The sequence below is a fragment of the Plasmodium cynomolgi genome, chromosome 12 (assembly GCF_000321355.1).
Source record: "Plasmodium cynomolgi strain B DNA, chromosome 12, whole genome shotgun sequence".
NCBI lineage: Eukaryota > Apicomplexa > Aconoidasida > Haemosporida > Plasmodiidae > Plasmodium > Plasmodium cynomolgi.
The window spans coordinates 2,395,532-2,420,743 of record NC_020405.1 but is presented as its reverse complement, the minus strand read 5'-3'; the positions used below and the strand labels follow the sequence as shown (position 1 = coordinate 2,420,743).

General features: G+C 41.9%; 6 protein-coding genes across 6 annotated transcripts; 2 read left to right on the top strand and 4 right to left on the bottom strand.

The window, feature by feature from the left end:
* Positions 1-1,165: 1,165 nt before the first annotated feature.
* Positions 1,166-6,286, bottom strand: PCYB_126460 (hypothetical protein; the record flags this gene model as incomplete). Its single annotated transcript, XM_004223980.1, has 4 exons — positions 1,166-1,210; positions 1,381-1,438; positions 1,556-1,617; positions 1,802-6,286. The coding sequence occupies 4 exons, from the start codon at positions 6,284-6,286 to the stop codon at positions 1,166-1,168; spliced, it is 4,650 nt and encodes a 1,549-aa protein (XP_004224028.1).
* A 2,522-nt stretch (positions 6,287-8,808) lies between these two features.
* On the bottom strand, positions 8,809-10,461 carry PCYB_126450 (hypothetical protein; the record flags this gene model as incomplete). Its single annotated transcript, XM_004223979.1, has 1 exon — positions 8,809-10,461. One exon carries the CDS (start codon positions 10,459-10,461, stop codon positions 8,809-8,811), a length of 1,653 nt encoding a protein of 550 aa, XP_004224027.1.
* A 1,167-nt stretch (positions 10,462-11,628) lies between these two features.
* Positions 11,629-14,301, top strand: PCYB_126440 (hypothetical protein; the record flags this gene model as incomplete). The annotated part of the gene is made up of 1 exon (XM_004223978.1): positions 11,629-14,301. One exon carries the CDS (start codon positions 11,629-11,631, stop codon positions 14,299-14,301), a length of 2,673 nt encoding a protein of 890 aa, XP_004224026.1.
* Positions 14,302-15,008: 707 nt separating this feature from the next.
* On the bottom strand, positions 15,009-16,336 carry PCYB_126430 (hypothetical protein; the record flags this gene model as incomplete). Its single annotated transcript, XM_004223977.1, has 2 exons — positions 15,009-15,504; positions 15,597-16,336. 2 exons carry the CDS (start codon positions 16,334-16,336, stop codon positions 15,009-15,011), a joined length of 1,236 nt encoding a protein of 411 aa, XP_004224025.1.
* A 1,073-nt stretch (positions 16,337-17,409) lies between these two features.
* On the top strand, positions 17,410-18,905 carry PCYB_126420 (acetyl-CoA acetyltransferase; the record flags this gene model as incomplete). The annotated part of the gene is made up of 3 exons (XM_004223976.1): positions 17,410-17,515; positions 17,676-17,807; positions 17,947-18,905. The coding sequence occupies 3 exons, from the start codon at positions 17,410-17,412 to the stop codon at positions 18,903-18,905; spliced, it is 1,197 nt and encodes a 398-aa protein (XP_004224024.1).
* A 609-nt stretch (positions 18,906-19,514) lies between these two features.
* PCYB_126410 (hypothetical protein) lies at positions 19,515-21,983 on the bottom strand (the record flags this gene model as incomplete). Its single annotated transcript, XM_004223975.1, has 2 exons — positions 19,515-20,677; positions 20,831-21,983. The coding sequence occupies 2 exons, from the start codon at positions 21,981-21,983 to the stop codon at positions 19,515-19,517; spliced, it is 2,316 nt and encodes a 771-aa protein (XP_004224023.1).
* Between the last annotated feature and the right edge of the window lie 3,229 nt (positions 21,984-25,212).

Here is a 25,212-nt window from a genome sequence, read left to right as displayed (position 1 = left end):
CCAAAGGACGTCATCGAATGAAACCAAACGTATGAGTAGTTAGGCGAATATAAATACTTACAGTACCCTCTATTTTGTCCGCCCTTGCAGCCTTGGAATCCTTTTAAGAATCAAAAATAGCGCCTTCCGCAAGAAGTGAGCAGGTACATACGTATATACATATATATGCATATACGTATGTGCTGTACCCCACGTAAACGCATGTATATAATATACGTTAGGCATATTTCTTGGCCGGCCCAGCTCTTGGCGCCTTTATGTGTACCATCCCGCTTCCTGCAAATGTTCAAAGCAGCTCCTTTCTTTCCTTCTTTCTTTCTTTCCTTCCTTCCTTCCTTCCTTTTTTCCTTTTCATTTTGGTGTACACGTCAACGTTCCTTTTGTGGCCCCCCCAGCTGAAATGAAAAAATTTGCAAACTGTAAAGAAACAATTTCTACATGTTAATTCTGCGGCTAGGCATATTTTCCTGTGTACACCTCAGCGCGAATGTTCCTTTGAGCGAATTCTTTTTTGATGCAAAGCTCGTTTGCTTGTATTTCTATTTTAACTTATTTCGACAGGGACATTCCATGTGAGAAGAAAGGCCTACACACGCCGCTTAGGAAATAATTCTTTTCACAATTTGGGGTAAGAGGCAATTACAGAGGTTGCCAATTCGTGCGCATAAAGCGGGTGGGGAAAAAACGTCCATATGACCATGCGAACGTTCGCTTCATGGAAATATAAATTAAAAACGTAAAAAAGTTGAGGACGTAATTGGTTAGGATGCCAGGGATAGCGTGACAACTTTGGTGAAGCCCAAAAATGAGGGAAAAAATATATAACACCACAAACACTTGTTTATACGCGCGGGGGGTATGAACGAACGCTTGGCTCTTCAGAGACATGGCGTGGGGGACGAACACGGTTGGAAGGAAGTCCACAACATGGTGTTATCATTCCCCACGTGAAAAAAGCTGAAGCAAAAAAGTGAAGCAAATAAATGAAGCAACAAAGTGAAGCAAAAAATGACAAAAAAATGACAAAAAAATGAAACAAAAAACGAAACAAAAAAATGAAGGAAAAAAAGGTGAAAAAAAACTAAGACGAAAGCGTTAAGGCCAAAAAGGTTAATTTCAAACGGGTAAGAAACGCCCGCTTCAAAGGAGGAGTAATCCTCTCGGGTCACTTGGTAAAAAATTTGTTGTACGCCTCGATCCAAATTTTATACTGCGCAGTGTTGTAAAAGGGGAGAGGGAGTAACATAAAAGACGCAGACATGTGCATATTCATTTTGCTTTATCGGTACACATACGTTACAAGTGGATGTATATCGACGCAAGGAAAGCTCTACGGACGCATACGCAGAGGGGTATTATTATTATTTTTTTTCCTTGTACCTCTGTGGATTGTCGATTATCTTCGGAATTGCCTGAAAAGTTCCTTTCATGCGTCCCCCTAAAAAAAAAAAAAAAAAAAAAAAACTCCCCTTATTCCCTTTTTGTTAATGAGACGAAATAGGACGAACAACAGAGTAACAAAAATGTTTTAAGCGCTTTCCATTTTCCTCCCTACATCCAAATGTTTTGCAAAATTTCTCTTTTCTTATTTTCAATATTCCTATAGAACAGGGGTGTCTGTGAAGGGGAAAATTTTTCATATAGGGGTGTACACTAAAATGCCGAAGAAAAATTTTAAGGTAAAATTTGGCTTCATAATCGCGGATGGGAATTCTCATCTCTTTGCATTTGTGGATGGCTCTCCATTCCCCCTCGATCGGTTCGCCCCTCCAGTTCAACGCTGACAGACCGCTGCACCTACCTCGATGAGCTTCAAAAAAAGAACCGAAAACACCGGGTTGTAAAAGGACAGAGAGTAAAACAGCTTTATAAAATAATCAACGGCATTGTTATGAAACAGCTTGTTAATTAAGTTCATTTTGTTTATATCAATTAGTGTGCGAGCGTAGAGGTAAAACTTCCACAGGTTCTTCACTTTCCTATTTTTAAAATCCTCAAAGTAATAATGCAACTCCTTTAAGATAACATTTTGCAAAAACGGGAGACTCTTCATCGTGCTAATGTGCAGCATTCTGTTCAGTACCATGTGGTACAGATACTCATATAGATACATATATTTTATGTAAATATTTATCAGTTTCTTTTTTTTTAAAAAATGGAAAGTTCGGGAACAAATTTTTAAAATATAAGGCAGGCACTTGTTAATGGTGCTGACGTTGCTGCAATTGTTTAACTTACTCACTATCTCTTTCGAAATTTCGCAAAAGAGGTTAATTGAGCGGGGTGTACTTCTCTTCTGTTCGCTCCGCCAGGCAATTAGATCTCGAATTTGGCTCAACTCGCTGTTCGCCTCGCTCCCTTTCGCTCCTATTGCAAGATTTGTCGCATTATCCACATCGACTTGACTAAGAGGGTTAACTAAGCCACAGTCACCACCACCGCCATCGCCCATCTCCCTCAGGTAAGCACATATAGACGTTATGTTATTATTTATTAAGAATTGATTTCCACATATTGTGCTGTTCATATCATTTGTTTGGCTTACTAGCCTTTTCCTCAGACTTTCAAACGTATTTTTTTCCCTCCCTCCCACAGGCAAGTTGTTAATGCTTCCCGTGTCTGACACGCTGGTTTGGTCTTCACTCCATTCGTTCACGCGTCTGTCTTTCTCACACATAGTTGCATATTCATTGCTAATATGAAGGGGTAACCCGCTACTGATCACTTCGTTTTCTGTGTCTCTTTTGCTTGAACCCCAATTGGCGTAGCTGCTAACACCGTTTGAAGAGGTGCACATATTACTGCCCACCCTATCTACCTTACCAGTGTCGTCACTACACATGTTGGTGTTGCATAACAGTTCACTCGATGTATGTGATTTTTTATGCTCCTCCACCCTTCTCATCTCGTGTGTAACTTCTGCATTGGAGTTACCCTCCCTCGGTGGTGCATTACTGAGGGATAAACTTCGTAAATTTTTCTTTTCCATATAAAAAAATTCGTGAATGATGGAAAAAAATTTTTTTATTTTCATATAATTTACTTGGGGAATATTCAACAAAGCTGAGAAGAGCAATATGCTGTTTTTTTCCTTCACAGATTTTAAGTTCTCAAATTTTGTATCTTCTTGGATAAAATCAAAAAAGGACAGGAAGCTACCTTGTTCATTATTCTCAATGACTATATATTTTAAAATGCTCATTAGGGGCATCTTCAAATAGCTATCTTTACAATCACTCACCAAGAGTTTATACTTTTTTTTGCTTTTCATTTCACTGATGGTATGTCCGACACTGTTGGTGTGCTCTTCCTTCGGTTCTTGTGTGCTCCGCACGCTATAGAAATAAAATTTGAAATTGTCCTTCTCGCTTCTTTCTCTGTGGTGCGCGAGGTATGTGTTGTCACTACAGGTCTTGAACTGGCGCACTCGCGCTTTTCCCTTGCGCCCTCCGTGGGGGTAGCGCGTGTAGCGGCGGATGTAAGTCTCCTCCTCGCCGTCTCCGAGGGAATCTTCGTCATCTGCACCATATTCGTCACTTTCGTCGTCTTCACTATATTCGTCGCTTTCGTCGTCCTGGCCATCTCCGCCGCTTTCGTCGTCCTCACCATGCCCGTCGCTTTCGTCGTCTTCTCCATGCCCGTCGCTTTCGTCGTCTTCTCCATGCCCGTCGCTTTCGTCGTCTTCACCGTCTTCACCATCTCCCCCATCTGCTCCATACTCTTCGAGCTCTCCCCCCTCGCCATATTCGTACTCCCTATACCTGGCGTACGCCCGCTCTTGCTCCCTCCGCTTCCTCTCCTCGCTCGATTCCCCATCGCGCACTTCACTTTCGTCGTACCGCTCCAGATGGCCTTGGTATTCACACACGTCGTCGTAACGCTCTTTTCCGTTTGTGGTGGACTGCTCCCCATATTCAACGCTGCTATTGTACCTCTCACGGGAAATTCCGTGCTCGTGTGGGTAATCCGGGCTTGGCCCTCCTGTCGGTGAACTGTGCTCGGTGTGGTCAACCTCTTCGCTGAGCACTGTTCCGTCTATCTCCTCACTGGGCGCTGCTTCGTCTTTCTCCTCACTGGGCGCTATCCCCTCGAGCTCTTCACGCCGTTCGGTCCTTCTTACCCCTTCACTCACATTGCTACTTCCAGTCTCCTCACTACTGCCAACCGTGTCGCCCCCCTCACTACTTCCATCCTCGTCAACCTCTTCGTAATATTCACTTGTCCTGCTTCCTTCACATTCTCTGTAGTCCTCCCCGGTTAAATCCGCTTCTTTTCCTTCTTCGTGCAATGCCCCCTCCGAAGATTCAGCTGATACTTCATCTGATCCCCCCGACTCTCCCTCCGATAGGCCCTCCCTTTTCTCATCCCCAGAACCCCAAGAGTCACTTTCGACATCCCCCACCCTGAAGATATCCCCAGTGAAATCCCCACAGGATTGAATGCCTTCCCCCAGCAACCTCTCTTTGAAGTGAAAATACTGGCTGGACCTCCTTTTTCTGTCCTTGTACTCCACCTTATCCAGCGCATACTTAATTAAAGAAAAAAAATTGTTGTAAACTCCAAAGTAAAAAAGGGAGGTCCAAAAAAACATGCAATTTTTATAGGGCACCACCTCCAAGTTATTTCGATAGAAACAAAAACAAATGCCTTTAATGATGCAAAATTTTAATAAGACGTTGCTAAATAGGAAGGAGTACTCACATAAATCTTCCACGTTTTTTATGTTCATGCTATTTTTAATCCTTTTAACTACTTCTTGTGTCTTAACTTGATCCGAAAAATTTACTATGCCATCTCTAATGACATGGTTAATAAATTCAATCACAGGAAAATATCGATCTACTTTCATCATCTCTTCATCTTTTATGTTATATTTTTCTCTATACTGCAGACATAAAAGGAGTCTTAGATGGCTATAAAATATTCCATCGAAAGGTAGAAGAGTTTTTTTGGGACAATTTTCAGTGCAATTCGCTTTGTACTTTATTTTATTTGCATTTGCATTTTTATTTTTTTTCTGCTCTTTCTTTTTGCTTTCCATCGCATCTCCTTCTTCTCTATCGTTACTGCTCCTACTACTATGGCTACTACGACTGTTGTTTGTGATGAGATGGGTGTTCCCCCTAGTGCTGTCCTTATTGACGCTACTTCTGGGCATAATACCATCCTCGTCCTCCCCCTTAAACTCACCAACTGTGGTAGTATCTCCCGCCTCGCTGCACCTTTTTCCACTACTTAGGTTAGACCCATTTGGAAAAAACTTATCTTTTTTAAAACTATGTATGTTGATTTTTATTCTTTTCGCGTCTTTCCCTTCTTGGCCTACCGACAAGCTCCTCTTCATATCGTTTTTATATTCGCCACAAAAGTCGATGCCGGGCTCCACGGTGTTTCTGAAAAAGCTCCTTGAATCCTTCGCGCAGTTCTTCCAAGGGATCATCCCCCCCCCTTTGGGATTATTATCTTCACAGTCTCGTACCTGCACCAACTTCCTCTTCTTCAAATAGTGAAAAGAGGTGCTATTGTGCCTATACCCACTGAGAGATATAACATACGGCTTGGTCCCATCGGAATTATTTACCTCTTCCCCTTTTACATTTTGCTCTTTATGCATAATTTTGTCAAAACAAGAGTGCAGTTTTTTCAGCCTGTCTCCAAAATGGTTATCAGCCAAGTAAGGGTGTGAAATGGGATCTAAATTTACGTAACAAAAATTATCCCAATTTTCTTTGTACTCACTTTTTAAATGTGTGTCCTCTACAAATTCGTTTCTTTCACATGGAACACGAGTAGAATGTGCTTTAGATTCTACATTTCTATCTTCAGCATCACTTCTAGATTCTTTACCCCCACCGGGGGGAGAAGTACCGTTACTTACTCCGCCACAATCTGGGGAAAAACTTTCTCTTTCACTTATAATGACCTGAACCCATTTTAACCTCACAATGTGCACACACAAATTATACAAAAAGTTTTTTTCCTTTTGATTTCCTATCAACTCGACAATTTGGTTAATCAATGCAACTACTGTGTCATCGTGTCTGCTTTTTATTTTAATTCTTAAAATAATTTCGTCTATGATAGGTTCAACTTCTTGGTAGAATTTCTGGGGGCATAGAACCCATATCTTTCTCTTCACCTTTGTGGAGGTTATTTCGTAAAAATACTGCGCTGACGGGGTTTCCTCCACCAGCGTTTTGAGAATCCCTATAGGTATGACGTCTATTTTGTCCAGAAGAATAGAGAAGAGTGGTTGCATTTCGCGCACTTGGAACATGGGCATCATTTTCTTCGCCAGTTTGGTCAGCCTGTGTTGGGGGAGGGGGGTTACACACGGGTGAGTGAGTGATGATGTATGCACTCAAGGACGTACACACTTGCACCTACGCATTTATGCGAAGCAGATGTTAGAATTGGCATGGTGTGGTGGCCAATTTGGATTCGCTCTTTTTTTCTCCCTTTTTTGCGCCGTTTTTTTTCTCCCTTTTTGCGCCGTTTTTTTTCTCCCCTCCGCGGTGCGTTACCCCTTCTGCGAAACCTCCGTCGAACTAAGCCTGTTTAGAAACTTAGGGGATAGATAATTGTCGAACACCGTTCTGTACGTCAGATGTTTGGGGATGCTCAGAAACTTGAGGAAATCTACTAAACCGGATAGAGTCCTATCCTGGAAGGACTGCCTCCTTTGCCACACCTTGCATGCGCTCAAAGCGGGGTAGCTGTTCTCGTCTTCATTTTTGAGTTGATAATTATCTATACGTGAAAAGGAAGGGTAATAAATTAGCGTGTGTGCAGATATTCCATGTGCAATACGTGGCAGTCGAACTGCGTTGCTATTTTGCCTCAGCCTCGGCACTGACATGGGAGCCTTTCCAATGCCTTTGACATTTTTTTTTTTGTCTATTCGTTTTTTCGCCCGTCCACGAGTCGTATTTTATTTCACTTCTTAATTTTGTTTCTATTTATTGTGTCTCTTTTTTTCATGTCTAATCATTTCGCCTTTACATTCTATCCAACGAATCAACGCCTTGCGCCCAGCGGGGCCGCAATTCAGCCCATCACTGAACTGTCCATTTTTTTTCCTCAAGTTGGGGATTCCTCCTTTGTCAAAAATGTTAATGTAATTCAGCTCCTCCCTTCTTTTCCCCTGGATGTATTTTCCGTTGGGTTGGAAGTTCCAGCCAGTACTCATAACTCGAAAAAGGAAGTAAACAAAAGGAAACAAAAAGATGCAAAAGGAAACACAAAGTCGCAAAAAGAAACACAAAGTCGCAAAAAGAAACACAAAGTCGCAAAAAGAAACAGAAAGAAACAAAAAAAACAAACGAATGGGTAAGAAAAAAATAAAGGGACAAATAAAATAATAGCAAAAAAAAAAAAAAATGAAGTACAAATTCGCAACGAGCTAAGAAAAAACAAAACCTGCCCCTCCTATTTACTGAGAAGGTTAATGCAAAAGCGTCCAAGGATTTGTTAACCTATTTACACTTTAGCATTTACATCCTCATGCTTTGCGCGTTTACACACTTTCGCATTAGAAAATACCGCCTTACAAACACTGGAGCAATAAAAAAAAAAAAAAAAACATACAGAGAAAAAAAATACAAAGAAAAAAAAATGCAGAGAAAAAAAAATACAGAAAAAAAAAAAACGAACAATTGTGAATACACACCCCAAGTGTCTCGGACTTGCCTCATCGAAGAACATCCATTCATACAAACATACATATTAATGTGCATAAACCTCATGTGGTAATTTCCTATTTACCACCCTCGGCACGATTTTGCTGCTCACACATGGTGATATATATATTTTCCCCCTCCCCAGGGCTTTCTCACTTTGTTTAATTACAATTCAGCCTATTAAATCGACGCATGCTGATAATATTTTTTGACGACCTGTACAGGTCAACACATGCAAAATTGAAATAAAACATTTTCCGCATTTTACCCAAAAAGGAACGGAGGGGGCATATCTCTAACGTACGAATGCAACATTATTTTTAAGTCACATGTGTGTTGTCATTTTGGGGCTAACACGACAAACGAAATGCTAATCTTTTTTTTTCCCCCTCGCGGTTTGGCGGATGTTACCCAACAGAGTTACACTTTAAAGAGTATTTGTCACACACGGAAGTGCTTCTTCACAAATAAGTTCCCATGTGCTAATGCGAAATGTGTTAAGAGGGCCAACACATTTTTGTCCACTAAATTTTTCCGTTTCTGTGGGTATTGCGGCTCCTCTTTTATTTTGTCACATTTGATTAAGTGCGAAAATAAAAATGAAGGAAAATGTTATGGAATACGTGAAGAAACAAAATGAGGTGGCAAAAATAATTCGAATATAACGTTATTTGCTAACACACAGTTGCAGCTCCTCTCCCCCCCGCTGCTGTTCACCGTTATCTTTTTTTGCCTTCCTGCATTATTATGCTCACATAAATGGTAGGGGCTCATGGGGAAAAACTCCTCTTTGTGGGCATCTCCCCGGGGTTTTCCTCTTTCACTGAAAATTTCAAATAAGCCAAACGTTGCAAATTTTGCACAACGAGAAGCGGAGCATGCAGCTTTCGCGACATTTTGAGGAAAAATGACCGGACACATTTTTTGGAAAAATTATTGCACCGGATTTAACTTTTCATTTAAACGAACGTCCACAAATTCGACTCGGTGAGATCCACAAAAATGGCGCAAACATTTCTTAAAAGTCTTTTTATCAAAATACCAAAAAATTGTTGCACTGGCAGGAGAAGGACAACTGTTCGGGGAAACTCCGAGACTTTTTATTTTCGTTCAAGCTGCGCCCCGAGAACTAGCTAACCATCAGGAGGACTGACGTTAGGTACCTCGTCTCGGGCAGCGACACGTGCACGGGGTGATCCGCGCTAATGCGGCCCTCACCTATTATGGTGCCTTCGCACTTGGACCAATGTAGAGACCTCCGTATGCACACGAGCAGCTCCTCATACCCAACTAGTTTGTTACAACTGGAGACAAACACGTACCCAGGCTTCTGCACAATACGAAACGATATGTACAAAAGTTTCTGGTAAATTTTTAAGGCAGCAGGCAGTAAATAATTGTTACGTGCTAGGGCTGGGGGGTCAACCAATATGACGTCGTATTTTTTTCTAAAAAATTCATCCCTATTAGTTTTAATCAGTAAATTTTCTACGTCCTCTATGTCCGTCGTGTTGACTTTGCTCTTTCCATATATGAATATATTTTCAACATCCGAAAGGAGCTTCTCCCCGCCTTGCGCAGAGGGGGGTACGCTGGCGTGGATGTGATTCTCTGAACTGCTCAGGTTAGTGATATCCCCATTGGGGGGGTGATCCAACTGGCTAGAAATAGGGGAACTGTATGCGCTGTTTTTTTGGCATGACAATTTCGGATATCCCGATTCCCTCCGTTCAAGAAGGTGGTCTCTGCATTGTACTTCTGCCCCGTCAATGGGGCCGGAGGAAAACCCCACCTGAGCGTGCAGACAAACGTTAAGAAATTTCTTAACACAGGAATGCACAAAATTGGTCTTATACATAACACCGTTGTAATGCGCCGCTTTAATCCCATACTGAATAGCACCGTAGGACGAATCAACGCAAGTCACTTCCTTCGCGCCATAGTAAGCTAACGTAATTCCAAAGGAACCAACATAAGAAAATAAATCAAGTACCCTCCTATTCTTACAGTAGCCAATAAGCATTGCACGATTAAATCGTTGGTCATAATACCATCCCGTCTTTTGACCTTTTAAAACATCCACAAAGAAGGTTAATCCATTTTCTCTCACTTCGATCGGTGCATTGTATATACCTTTATACACCTCTTTTTTTAGGGGCAGTTTTTCTAGCTTCCTTATTTTATTATCATTTTTTAGGATTATGATTTCTGGGTTCAATACCTGCTCTATGCTTTTCAGGATATAATGCAAAACGATGTCCATTCCACTGGCATTTATTTGTACACATAATAGTTTGTCATATTTGTCAATAATAACTCCAGGTAGAAAATCACTTTCTGCATTAACAACACGAAAGAAATTATCGTTGGGAAATAACTCCAGCCTTTTTTTATATGCCTTTTCAATTCGAGACGTAAAAAATTCTTCATTTAAGCAGTCATTTACATTAGTACTTAACACCCTCGATGCGATTACAGAGTTTTTATTGTATATTCCTACCCCCAACTGTTCGTCATATTCATTTTTTATATTAACTATGCATGGACTGTACAGGGTTAATTCATCTGCGTTTTTTACGTCTTTTGAGTATAGCCATGGAAATCCATTCAACACATTTTTTACGCATCTTTCAGTAACTACTAGTGATGGTCTTTTCGCAGGGGTGTCCACATAGCTTATCTGACTATGATAGTTGTTGAGCCACTTGGGGAGAATTGCGCCTTTCTTCCTTTTTGCGAACGCGGAAAAGAAACCTCTCGCAACAGGAAGAAGGGGCACCATATGTGGAGCAGGAGGTAAGCAGTTTCCTACTGCTGCGGATCGTGGCACGTTAAAAAGGGAACCTCAGAATGATCTCTTTGGAGACACACAATTAGTCGCTCCCCTATTGGTGCACATTTGTGGCTACGTTCAAATGGCTTCTAAGAAAAGGAGACGTTTCGTAAATATTTTTCGCAAAAAAGGGACCTACAATAAGGCGTACGACGCTACTTTTTTCTGCTACCCCTTTCACCGTTCCCCTGGGAAAAATATAACCTTCAGTACAGACTTGCAGATCGGCTGTGCGGCACATATTAATGACATTAACTGGATGGGAAGAGCTACCCAGTCATCGTTTTTTTTTTTTGCAAATACATTCATGTGTACACTGAGCAGTGTAGATGTCGCAGATTTGCTCATCACTCAGTTTGTTTTTTTTTTTTTTTCAAAAATCAAGTTGGCTATACAGCAACACAAAGTTCGTGGCCCCAATGAGAAGTAAAAATAACGGGGAATTTATTATTATGTGGCCTTTCCTCTTTTTTACCCCTTTTGCATTTCGCAATATGGCGGCGCTGAAATTTGCGCCTTCACTTTACCTTTTGCCCATGTTCACGTGCATAATTTGAACGAAATTTATTTTTTTTTTTTTTCCTTCCCAAATGAGGAAAAAATTGTTGGAATAATGATGAAAAAATTATGGCATTAAATTAGTATAATCTGGGAAAAAAAGAAAAAAAGGACTTAGCAGCTGAGAGGAGTTCGCGCGAGAATATAATAAAACTCACGCGATCTTCTCACATTTGCATAGGCGCCAAACGCGCAGCACTCGTTTATGCAAACGTGTAAGTTCAAGTATACCGCTAACTCACATACATAGGTAAATAACCGCCAGTGGCTTAATTTTCCCGTCGCCCTGCGCTAGAAGTTAACCAGTCGGTTGTTCTCACGTAGGGACAGAATGCCAGCAACTTGCTAGGCCTTCCCGTTCAGCATTAAAAGGAGGATAAGCCAGACGAACGAATATTAATACGCACGTGAATAAGGCGACCGTTCGGTGCATAAGCCGGATCTAAATCTACATATGTGCACAGGAAGGGTGTCTGGCTCACTTGTACTAGTGGAAAATCCCAAAGGCGAACACTCCTTGCAACTGTAGCCCCAGACCAACGCATCAGCGAGAACGAAATGTACAACGGTATCGGACTGAAGACCCCAAGGGGGTCAGGGACCAATGGGTACATTCAGACAAACATTGCGCATATCCGAAACGCCAGAAACACAGTCAGAGATTACGAGAAATTTAGGAACGAATTAAAGATGAATAGCATAGTGGACAAAAGGCATACCTGTGATTATTCAATTATTGAACACTCAGAAAAAAGAAAAATAGAGTTAAAGGTTTTACTATATGAAGAAAAACTGCGAGAGGAGGGGAAACAAAGCATCCAAGATTTAGTCGATCAGTATAGGAATCAGTTATATGAAGAATATTACGATGATAAAAAAAGGAAAGAGAGAACAGTCGGTATGCATTCTAATAGGGATAATACGTGTGAGGAAAATACCCACATGCTTAATGATAGGAAAAAAAAGCAACTAGAGGATTTTCAGAGGGCCCTACGAATTCGAAGAGAAAATAGTCGCGATCGGGGGATGCTACCAGGGAGGGATGACGCCAAGGGGGGTGCATCCTATGGACCGAAAAATGGGGAAAAAGGTCGAGAAGAAAATAACATAAGCAAGGGTCTGGGAAGGCAACCCAAAAGAGATACCAAAAAAGTGAAGGAAAAGAAAAAGGAAAAGAAAAAGAGAAAAGAAAAGAGACACGGCAAAAAGCACAAATCTAGGAGGGAAAAAAGGGAACTTTCTGACGACAGTGATGATACATACCAGGGAGGAAGTAGCGAAGAGAGTGATGAAGAGGACGACGAGGGTGGGAGCCCCTCAAGAAGCGTCGCAACTAGTAGCGACGCAACCAGCCGTGACGCAACTAGTAGTGACTCAAACAGCAGTGACGCAACAAACAGTGACGCAAACAGCAGTGACGATTATTCCGATGCAGACTCTAGTTCACCTTCAGAAGAATCAGACCATTCGGGAAACTTCGAATCGTCTGAATCTTCGGTGGCTTCCAGTGACGACAGCTCCATACATAACGCAAAGCGTGGGAAGCCTCTTAAAAAGGAACGGCGAGATGGAAAGAAAAAAAGGAAGAACAGTTCTGAGGAGTCTTCTTATCAGAGAATAAGAATGCATAGAACCAACAAAAGAAGAAAATCGAAAGATAGAAGGAAAAGTTCGGATGCGTTTAACTCATCAAGCGATGCATCCGATTCGGTCAATTCTAGCAGTTCACGTGACTCAAGCGATGCCTCACCACGGCGTCGATCCGACCGAATGAAAAAGAAACCCGTTGGCAAGGGGAAGGAACGAGAGAAAACTAAAAGTGTTGCTGCCATACGTAAGGATGAAGATCGAAAACGTGTGAGCAGCAGGAAGGATCGAGATAAGAGAGGCGGGCGCAGCGGGAGAATAGATGAGTCAGGTGAAGAAAGCAGTGGAAGTGAAACAAGTGACAACCGTGACGAACGCGACAAACACGACAAACGCGACAAACGCGACGAACGCGACAAACGCGACAAACGCGACGAACGCGACGAACGCGACAAACGCGACAAACGCGACGAACGCGACGAACGCGACAAACACGACAGGAGGGATAAGCGTAACAATCATGACAACCGTGACGAACGGGACAATCGGGACAAACGTGAAAAACGTGACCGACGTGACCATAGTGAAAAGCCCGAAGGGCCAAATAAACGCTCCCCGAAGAAAGTCTCGCACGCTCACGCGCGCGCCCGGGCAAGGGGTTCCTCCTCCCCCAGCAGAAGCATAATGCGCCGGCACGATGATGCCCAACCGAACGATCACAGATCTGAAAAAGCGCATAAAGACAGGGATAAAAAGCAGAGTGATAAATACAGAAAAAGAAGTGCCAGTAGTAAAAGTAGTAGTCTCGGTGCACCGAGAAAGAAGAAAAGAATCGAAAGTGGAACTGATTTCCGTGCGGACAATCATGAAAGGAAGAATAATCAAAAAAATGAAAGCCAAAATTTCGATAATGCCAATTGTGAGAACACACAATTTGAGAGTGAAAAATTGAACAAGCAACCCACCAATGAGGAAACGTTACAAATTATTAACAGCATAAAAAAGTACTACAGCAAAAAAGGAAGAAACAACTGTGAAAAATCCGAGGAAAGGAATTCTCCACAGAGACACTTGAGTTATAATGATGCCAGTCCATCAGAACACAGGATAGAAGGTCGAGAGAAAAACAACAAGAGGAGTGATTCCTTTGACAAGGTCAGTAGCGAGCGCAGCAGTAGCAATAGCAGTAATAGACGTAGAGCCACCAAACACAGCCGTGCCAAACGTAAAGATCACAAAGAAAGAGAATCGCGAAGCCCAAGTGCACAAAATGGCCACCGGAAAAGTACTCATAGGAAAGGAGAAGGAACAACAAATGAAAAAAGTGATGGTAGACGTAAAAAACATACGGAAGATGATAAAAAAGGAAAAGATGGAAACAAGGAAAAGTCAGAAAATCTTAAAAGTAGACCGAAAGAAGGAAAGGAACATAAGCAGGTGAGTGAAGAAGAGCATGAAAAATCACAGAGTAAAAAGGAAAAGGAAAGAGACGATAAAAAGGTAACCAGGAAAGAAACTCCAGCGGAGGAAGAAGTGCACCAACAGGAAATAAAACAAAGCAGTAATGACAAAAATGAGACGGAGACCAAAGGGGATGATAACAGGAACGCAAAAGAACGGAAAAAGAAATTTCTGTTTTTTTAAATCTACGAGAGGAGACGAACACAAGCGTCCCATTTGTGAAGTCGAGAACTGAGAAAAAGCGTCGCAAATGCCACGAAAGTGTGCCATGCGTAGAACATACACGTGTGCGTGCATATGTAGATAGCCCCCCGTTCAGATGCTAACCTTTTTAAGGAGCCAAAACATCACAGTGATGTGACACAATTTTTTTTTTTTTTCCAGTCCGATGGCAGTTAGATTGTATGACCTGGTTCTATTTTCTTTAAATGATACTTTGCACATTTTTGTTTCATTGTATCGAATTGTGTTGTGTTATGTTGTATTATTTTTTTTTTTTTCGTTGTTCCATAGGAAACTAGGCACCGGGCGATGCCAATCGCTCCGCAGTTTAAAATTAAAGAGTCGTTATTGAAAAGGGTCGCTCAGCAAAATGGCCAAGCGGGGAATCGGTCAAGCGAGGATGCGGCCAAGTGACGCAGCCTCCTTTTACTTTGCCAAAATGTACATATTCGATGATGCAGCCTGCGCAGGGGGTCTTCTCGTGACGTGCGCAAAAATGCAATAAAAAAAAAAAAAAAAAGGGTGGGGAAAAATCATCACAGTGTTGGGGAGCAGGTATGTAGGGTGCACATTCGCAGGGGTGCCGCAGTTCCATCGAATCGGCCGCACCTCCGAGCAGTTCTACCGCATTGCGACTTCATCGCCACACCGCCGCACCGTCGCACACCCTAACTGCGGCTCTTATTTTTAAACCACTGCAAGAATCCCCCGAGCAAGCTGACGGTCTCAAACTCGGCCTTGTCATGGTGCAGGGAGGTGAGCAGTTCGTGGTAGTTTTTATCCAAGTCGGGATTATCGTCGCTAGTATCGATCAATTTCGAATCCTGGAAGAATGCATCACCCCCAACAGTGATGACCTTCCCCTTGGTGAAGTACTCAATCCATAAGTGATACAAGTACCTTAGCAACAGCGTCAATGTCCATGCAACCGGAGCAAAAATGAACAAAAACAAGGAAAGGGAAAACTTATAAGTGTTTTTCTTTTCTAGTGCAAATATCTCATGGTAAAAGGGAGTAATATTTTTCCACAGGTGCAAATTTTTCTTTACATAATTGCAAAAATAATCTACACATATGGTATCACAAACGACTAAAATTTTGACCTCTTTCTTTTCTGGACATAATTCATACTCTGCATATAACTCTGTTTTTTTCATTTGATTTCTGAATGCGTTTATTTGGTCATATGTTGTTTCGTTAAAAAAAGAAAAAATTCTTTCTTAAGACCTTTTTTTTCTAAATTGCTAGTCTCATACTTATTGCTACTTCTATTTTGAAAGCTATCATTTGGGGGGACATAAAATTTGGACCTAAATACTTTCAGCAGAATTGCATGCAAGTTGTAAATTAGGTAGAGAGCATTTTCTACAATTAGTGCGTGGTAAAAATGGGGGGCATGATTTTCTAAGTTTAATTCTATGACGTCTTTTTTGTGTTCATCACCACGGGGAGGAGGTACGTCTGAGCTGGCCGAAACTGCCTTATCACTGTTGATGAGGAAGTAGTATACGAGGGAAAATATTTCCTTGGGGTTACTAAAAATAGCAGTGCCGATACTAGCCAATTCGGTTACCCTATCTCTACCAAGGCAGAAGTGAGGGACATTCAAAAGGAGACATTGTTGGATGAGCGAAATGTATTGACCATTCACTTTTTTCATATTGGTATGAATCGAGTCAATCATTTTTCTCCTAACCAATTCAGCTCTGTTAAAAGACTTCAAAATTTTATCATAGTCTACATAGCCTATTCCGAATACTGCAAAATCGTAATTTGTCTTGGACATGTCTTTTATTATATTCATACTTTTCATTTCCAGCATTTCTCCATTGTTTTTATTTCTTGGAACTAGGTCGAATACATGTAGCGATATATTTGTTTCGTCCCATTTTAGGCTTATCTTTCTGTACTGTGTGCCTGGACTCTCGCTGCTCTTCCACTTGGTACTCGCAGCGCTTGCGCTGTGTTTGCATCTGCGCCCCGAGATGCGCAGCATTTTGCCGTTGGAGCGGTCGTCACTCGGTCGCAGAGAGCGCAGCAGCACATAGCGGCAAAGAGCGACACACAGCAACACACAGCAACACACAGCAACACACAACACCACACAGCACAACACGTCAGCTCATCCTGGTGACCTCTACAAAGCGGCCACACCCCAGACAGCTTCTTCTTACAACTCTGAACAGTTCAGCGAAGTGACACATCACCACTCGTGTCACCTTTCCGTCCACTTCCGCTTCCCCCCACCTCGTTGCATGCTAACATTCGCAAACCATTCATGGCACATTGGGAAACTGCTTCACCATCGACCCTCCCACCAGAAAAAGCGCATCTTCCGAACTTGTGTCGATGTGCATATACCTATGTGAGCCTTCTTCAAAATTTAAAGGCGCAAGGGGAGGATGCCGTTTGGAGGATACTCTCATATGCACATCCCACTGCGTCATTAAAAAAAAAAAAATAAAAATAACTTTTAAATTTTCTCCAAATGTTTGCAGCGGGGAATATGTAACATTCGCGTGTTTATTCTTTCCACACGTTTGCCTGCCCAGTCGGAAAAAAAAAAAAATGCTGGAGAGCTCACCACAATATGATTACATCTGCAATTTTTTTTTTTTTTTTCGTTTCCATGTTTAAACTTTCACATGTGGGCAATTTTTCCAGTAAGCGGCTTCATGCTCAGCATTCTGAAGGAACCCCGTTCATTTCTATTTTTCGCGACAGGGAGAGGCAGAGTTTTTTTTTTTTTATAAAGCTGACACGACTGCTATGTCACCCAAAAAACGCGTACGCAGGGCGTGCACATATCACGGTATGGAGAGCTGAGCCGTAGAGGCATAGGTTGCATCTGATTAGTTGTAGTCCCGACTTAACGCTGCTCATTTGCGACGTAGAAGGAGAACCCGCCTAACGTATTGCCATACTTCATCATCTCAAGTACGTGCATAATTGGATCACAAAATTTCATAACATTGCACACGTACATAGATGCGTAGAACTAACTCGCTCCAAAATAAAACGCAAATTGCACAATGATACGCATTGGCAGGGAGAGAGAGCGATACAAAAATGATGACAACAAACAACCTGAGAAGTGTGTTCGTCGCGGGCTATGCCAGGACGCCCATCGGTTCCCTGAGTGGGAGCCTGTCACAAATACCTGTGCATAAGTTAGGTTAGAATGGCGGATGTGCTAAGAGGCTCCCCTGCATGAAGCATGTTTGTCATCCTGCGTTGGGGCGATTCGCCCGCGCAAATGTGCATGTATCTATCTATACATATGCATCCACCCATCCATCCTTCCTTTTTTTTTTTTTTTGCACCTCGCTGCGAAGCCGGCCCAACCATCTTGAAGGCCCTGGAGCGAAGCCAAATTGAAAAAGACGAAGTGGACTGCCTAATCTTCGGACAGTCCCTCCCTGCGGGGTGCGGCCCGCTACCCCTCCAGAGGGTGGTAGTTGCCACGGGTTAGCCATTCTAGCTGCTAGCTACTCACTCAAGGAAGAAAATTCATTCCTAACTAGTGCTCTCCCGTTTGAAGTGCCCCTTCTACAATGTGTTCACACCCGTAGCCGATTCTCCCCTCTGACTTCCCACCCCCTGCAGGGATAAACCTAAACGCGAAGACGCACCTGGTAAGCAACATGTGCTGCGGAGGGCTGGACGCCGTCACCCTCGGTTATGAGCTAATCAAAGGCGGGAAGGACATCTGCGTAGTTGGCGCCATGGAATCCATGTCGCAAAGCCCCTTTTACTTAAAAAATATAAGAACAGAGAAGTACCATCTTGGGAACAGCCTCCTAAATGACAGCATCGTCTGCGATGGGTACGACTACATTGTTAGCAACAAGGAATTAAAAAGAAATAATAACATGGAACAGTTTTGCAAAAAATTTAAAATCCCCAGAGTAGACCTCGATGCATATGTAGTCAATTCGTTTAAAAGAACAGCCAATGCATACAGTGACAATTTAATTCAACAAGAATTGTTTCCGTTAATAATTCAAAGGAAGAAAAACCCCATCACGAATGAAAAAACGGTTATCGAAACGGATGAAATGTACAAAAAATATAACCTTGATGATATTTGTAATTTAAGTATTGACTCTGTAGTAACGAGCTGTAACACTGCACCGTTTGCAGATGGTGCTTGTGCAATTGTACTTATGAGTGAACATAAATTAAACCAACTGCAAATAAATCCGTTAGTGCAAATTGTGACGTATGATCATGCATCCGTCTACCCTTCTGATGCTCCACTCAGTATCTCTCACTCAATTATCAAGTGTCTTAAAAAGGTAAATAAATCCTCTGTTGATTATTACGAGATTAATGAATCCTCCGCTTTAGACGTAGTGTACAATATTCGCAACTTAGGCTTAGACGATTCTAATGTGAATATAAATGGTGGGGCTTTATCCATAGGGCATCCAAGTTCTGTATCCGGATCAAGGATCCTCATTTCGCTCATTACTGTTTTGAAAAACTTTGACATGAAGTTGGGTTGCGCTTCTATAAATAACTACCTAGGCACGTCCACCTCTGTCATTGTGGAGAACGTCTAGCCTTTTTTTTTTTTCCTTCTCGCCACACCATCGTATTGATCATTGCAATAAAGCACCACCCCCCTTCCACATACACACTCGTCCCTTTTACTCCTTTCTTTTTTAACCCCACTTGGGCATTACTATTGACTCTGCCTCTACATTTTTTCGTTTTATCAGCACATGCATCTGTCTCCACCACTTTTGCCCTCCTAGGCGGCAAAAGGCGATTCATACAATTTGGAAAACTTAAAAAGGTAACATCACCATAAATGCGATTTATACATACAAAAAAAAAAAAAATCCACAAATGAGGGAGAAACAAAATGGACCAAAAAAAAAAAAAAAAAAGGGAAACACATTTCTTCATAAGAGTGTAAATTAAGAGGGGTGAAGCATTAACGAAAAATATGATCGGAACTGGTCACAAAATGGTGGACATGGTTACGCAACTGTGCAAAAGGAGGGAGACCCATATAGTGTGTATAATCAGTGCAAATAAAATTAGCATTCCTTTTGTGTAATCATGTGCGTATATGTGCATTTCTCGCGAATGTGCGAAAAAAAAAGGAGTTCTTTTTTGCATTCTTCATTTGGGTCCCTCTTCACATCTTCCAGCGTCCTCGGTGCCTAAATTTTGTTAAGCGAATCTATTCGCATAACATTCATCAGGTTAACGTCTTCCAGGGAATTGCTTGAATTTTCCTCTACATCATTTATTTTTTTCCCACTGTGGAGAAATTTTTTTTTTTTCTTTTTTTCCACAATGAAGTATTTTTTCTTGTTAATTTTTCCCTTGCGTATGACATTCTTACCCTCGTCCATGTGGCCATTTATATGATTCTCTTCACAAAGGGGGCTGCCACGTTTTGGCGTCTCCTCGTTTGACGAATAGTCCGTATGGTGAGCGAGGTTTGCGTAATTCTGACAACATTGTTCCTTATCAGCTTGGAAAAGGTCCCTTGATTTTATTTCTTCACTTTCTGCTTCGTCTTCTATGAATTCACCACTATTTGGGTGCATCTCTCCTTTGATCGCCTCTGTTGCTACGTCTTCTCTGCGTTCTGGCCTCTCCTCTGCGGCGTGGCCCACTTGGCTGATTTCCCCCTTTTGTTCAATTTTTGTTCTCTTCGACACTTCACCCGTTTTGATGTCCAACTCTTCCCTTTTAACTTCCGCGTTCGCTCCCCCTCCTCCTGAGTTATCATTTACACCTATCGCTGTGATTTCACCTTTCGTGTGTTCCCTTTCCCCCTCGCCTGATTTACCCTCTGGTATTGCCTTATCCATTGGCGGGGGGTTATCAAGCGAGAGGGTTCTGTCTGGGCAGAGGGTTTCCTTCGCCTCGTAGGTTTCATCAGCGTTATACGTTTCTTCAGCGTCGTACGTTTCTTTAGCATCATACGTTTCTTCAGCGTCATACGTTTTTTCAGCATCATACGTTTCTTCAGCATCGTAAGTTTTTTTCATCTGCTCTGCCGCTTCCCCCTTTTTCAGTCCCGCAGCAGTTCCATTTTCCCCCAGCTGGTCCTTCTTCTTAATTTTATATTTTTTTCTATATTTTGCATTCCCCTGATGGAGGAAGAAAAGCTTCTTTGGCACATTATCAAAAGTGCTCTTCCCAAAATATAGGTGCTGTATATGCTCGATAAATAAATTCACCGAACTGCTATTCCGTTCGTACATCACATAAGCACTGTTTGACACGGTGTGCAACTGTTCCGTCATGTCTACGTGGTGCATTCTGCTATCTCTGGGGTGAATACTTGGCTTTCCCGTGTGGTCATCCCCTTCTCCAAACACGTGTAGCAGATGTGTGCGTGTCCTCCCTGTGCCATCTCGAATAAGATAATCAGATCCACCTCTTCCATTAAGAGACACATACTCGTTTGTGTATTTCCTCCTTTTTTCTGTCTTCCCAGGGGGAGTGTTCCTACATGCCTCACCCCTATTTGTATACATGCCGCTAAAAAAATATTCGTCAAAAATCTTTTCAACCACTTCATACACTCCTTTATTTCTTAGTACGCTAATGTTATAGACTTGTATAGGTATACGTTTGTAATTATTAACATGATCGTTAACGACCTTTTTGAGTAACCTTTCTAGCAGTTGGTCATTCTCGATGTCCTCTACAGTGATGGCCCCCTTTCGCCCCCTCTTGATGTCCTTCACGATGTCGCTGTGGGTTTTTTTTTGTGCTTGTTCGGGAAGGAACGCTTTTTGGATATTTTCCTCCTTTGTGTCATATCGCTCGTTTTTTGTGATTTCTCCATTTTGACCATCCTGATTTCCCTCTCCTTTCGTCTTCTTCTGATCGGTTTGCTCCCCCTCAGCGTCATCAGCGAAGGCGCAGTTCAGAACCTTTTCATGAAGCACGCCCAAGTAGTGCTTCAAAAAGTTGTTTTCACTCGACAGAAGGAACTGCCAGAATCTTTCATTTTTGTACACATCTATTGAATTTATATAATTGGATATGCAGGGAGCGGAAAAAAAGGCTGACGTGTCTTCGGATTTATTTCCTAGAATGAAAATAGGTTTTAAAAATTGCCTTCCCTTTTTACAGGTGGTGCTCTCGTCAGGAAGTTTCCCATCAGGAAGTTTCCCATCGGGCAGTCTCCCATCGGGCAGTCTCCCATCAGGAAGTTTCCCATCAGGAAGTTTCCCACCCGGCAGTCTCCCATCAGACGGCCCCCCATCAGACAGCCCCCCATTCGTACTTAAACAAGACAAATAAAGGATCGCCTTAAAAATGTGCTTCTCATCCTTCGCATCAATCACGTAAAATATAACGTCCGCGTCATCATAATAATAATCGTAAATATTTGTCGTGTTTGTCGCCGTGCCTTCCAAGTCATATATTTTTAAAGGCTTTTTATTGAAGGTAATTTTCTTCGTGTTAAATCCGAGGGCACAAATGCCATTTTTATTCCCCGTGGGTATTACCGTGTTTAATATATCATATTTGCTTTTGTTGTGAAAACTACCGATCAGATTGAACAGACTCGTTTTTCCTGATTCGCACTCGCCTATTATTAACACGTTCAGCGCCTTCTCGTCTTGCGCGTTGGAAAAGACGGACTTTATTAGGGATAGCATTATTGCCTCGTTTCGCGTTGCGTTGGCTCTCTCCCTATGCCTCTTGCTACGTCTCTGCAAGTTACACAACGGCACACTCGTCAAGTATTTCTCTCAAGGGTGTGTAATCCTGCGCATCGTGCTTTGTCACGTCGAAGTTTGTTCTCTTATTTAACCTAACCGATTAAGTTACTTTAGTAGATAACTTCTAAAAGTGGATGTAGGAATGTCCTCCTACGTGCAGTCATGCGGTCTGATGTGTTTACAAAAATGCACCCCCGTGACAATATCTATGCACAGAAATTTCAATTCGTTTGGTACGATGTAAATGTGTGTATCCCCGCGAAATCATAAACAGATTGACACAAACATTTGGGACTGTTTCCCTTTTGCCTCTTCATTTAAATATGAGCAGTTCCCTATTTTTTGCAAAACACGCTTCCTTTCGCTTCTGCGAAGGTACATATCAGCTTCGGTAATTTTTCTCTTTAAAGTAACGTTTAAGGTACACAATGGGTTGTAGCACAGTAGTAGGGGGGTTGGAAAAAAAAAATAATTTCCTTTTACCTACCACTTACACAGTTGTAATTTCGTCAAAGCCGATTGTTTAAATACACAGCGCCTTATGTTTTCAAAAGCCCCTTTCTACAATTGCACAGATGGAGATATATAACATGCAGCAAAATGAACATATGTCCGTGTTGCGCTCATCTGCGCGCATACACGAGGCTGTACAGATCCGTCCGCACCAGTTCGGCCATTTACACACAAACGACTGATGACGCTGTCAAGCTTTGTTTCACCCCAAGTGTTAAAAATGCGCAAACTTTACTTCGTTTTTTGCATCCACCTTGGAGGTATTTACATCACAATGTACCCTTCAATTTTTCGAAAATTGAATTTACAAAATTATGGCTTAAAAAATTGAAATAAAAAAATGGCGCAAAGGGGAGTAAAATAAAATAAACCCGCTCAGGAGTGTGAGCTTCCCCACAAATGTTCACATCATATTATTTGAGGGGAACATGCAGGAGTGTACGAACGAATGGTGTTGCTCTTTTGCGCATTCAAATGTGAACGAACGAAGCCTCGTTCCATGTGTCATCCAACAAAATGAAAAGAAGCTGGGGAAGGCTACACTTAAGGGAAAATTTTCACGTCCGTCATATTACACCCTTTTGAGGGTGCACTCCCATTTTGTTTTATTATACATATACATTTTTTTTTAATTCATTTGGCGAGTCGAACGAGTGAAGCATACATTACGGCATTTTTTTTTTTTTTTTTACCGAATGTAGGCACAATTTTAAATATTCTCAGCACATGTGCAGGCACTCCTGCGAGATTTTCTCAAATGTGTTAAGCGACTAAGATGACTTGGATGCCTTACACCTTTTTTCCCCACACTGATTTGATGTAATGGCGTGAACAACACGTTGGCTTCTTTCTTCTGCCGTAAATAATTTCCCCTCGAAGTAATCGATTTTACTTTTTTAATAGCACCTTTCTTTCATTACAGTACCGAGCAATGGTCCAAACCGTACACACAAAATAAAGAATTGTGCGCTGGGAGATTAATGTGACCCACACGATTGCGTTCCTAGGGGTATCAGCTTCCCCAAAGGTACACACCGCGTACAGGCTTAATTTCCCGTTTTGGGGGGGATCAAACGAACAGACCTTTTATGCAATTCTTCGCAAACAGCACTCGTCTAATTGTAGCGCATTTATGACGTTTTAAAACGGTGTTGACTATTCAAACCTGCCATGGTGATGCGTAATTTTTATTAAATATCAATGGAAGCAATTTTTTTTTTTTTCTGCCATAATTTACACACACGTGTGTGCAAAATAGGCGCGGGTTAAAACGTATTTTGTTATGGGACATGTTTCTCATCCCGTTTCTACACTTTTGGAAAATATGCGCCTTTTAACATTTCATGAATTGGAGAAGCAAATATACTTGCCTCAGCCGAAGATACAAAAAGTGGGTTACTCCTCCGTCATTTGTTCGTACTTGTTCATATTGTGAAAATGCCCCTTAAAAGTTGGAGCAAAAACAAAACAACCATGTAGAGTTGCACAAGGTTACGGGGAGTGACACCCCTTTTACGTGCATGTTAAAATTTGTTTCGTGTGATATTTTTACGCCCTACACAACGTTGTTTGAGAAATGTGATTAACGGTTAAGATTGCCTTATTGGAAATTCGTTTTTATCAAATAAAGGGGGGAATTGGCACGACGAGAAGGTACCTTGGTGACTTCTGACTCGCCACTCCATTGGAAGTTCCAAAAAATGTATACGTTTGCATATACGCATGAATGCCAGTTCGGGGAAAGATAAATAAAATGGCCCCTATGGAAACTCATCAAAGTGTGCTCTTTTACGGTGTTTTTAACTTCATGTATCGTATCCCTCCTTTTTTTTTTTTTCACCCCCTAATAGCTAAACTGGTAAATGTTGAACTTAAGGGGGACAAAAACGCCGGTATGCCTTGCTGCTCAACATCGCAACATAATACGCGCAATGCTGTGCGGGAATTTTTTTTTCCCCATTTTGAGAATAAAAAACGGATACATGGGTATCTTCTCAACCAATTAGGGGTACGCACAGCATGTACAGCTCTTTCGCGCGGTCATATCACAATATTAGCGGTTCATGGAGAGCACTTTATAACGTGCACTTCGTATGCGTATCTTTGTATCTATTTTACATACCAGCATGCGTACGTATGTTCATACGTTTTATATGCGCGCGTGCCATCCTGCCTTGCGCGGTGCACAACGGTGTGCCCTCGTGGTTTTCCCCAATCTATGTACTTCATGTATGCAGCGAGAAGGTATGTATACTTGCTCAACACAGGATGAACATACACAAAAAGGAGTGATTGCTACCACTCCGTTCCTTTTAATACACAATCGAATGGTCAATTTTGCGCTTTCGTGAAGGGGGAAAATCACATGGGAAATGTCACATAATTTTTTCGATTTAACCTCGCTCCATAATCGCTACGTAGTTAATACCCTCCCAGAACATTCCCCTCCATGTACGTATTTTTTTTTTGTCCATGACATAGTATGCGAGCACAACCGTAGGTACATATGGAGGGGGTGACAATATTCGTGTTACCATTTCACACGTTCGGGAAAAGGAAATACATTCTTCTCCCCCTACTAGGATAACATACCTTTTTTAGCTGTTTTTTAGCTGTTTTTTAGCTGTTTTTTAGCTGTTTTTTAGCTGTTTAT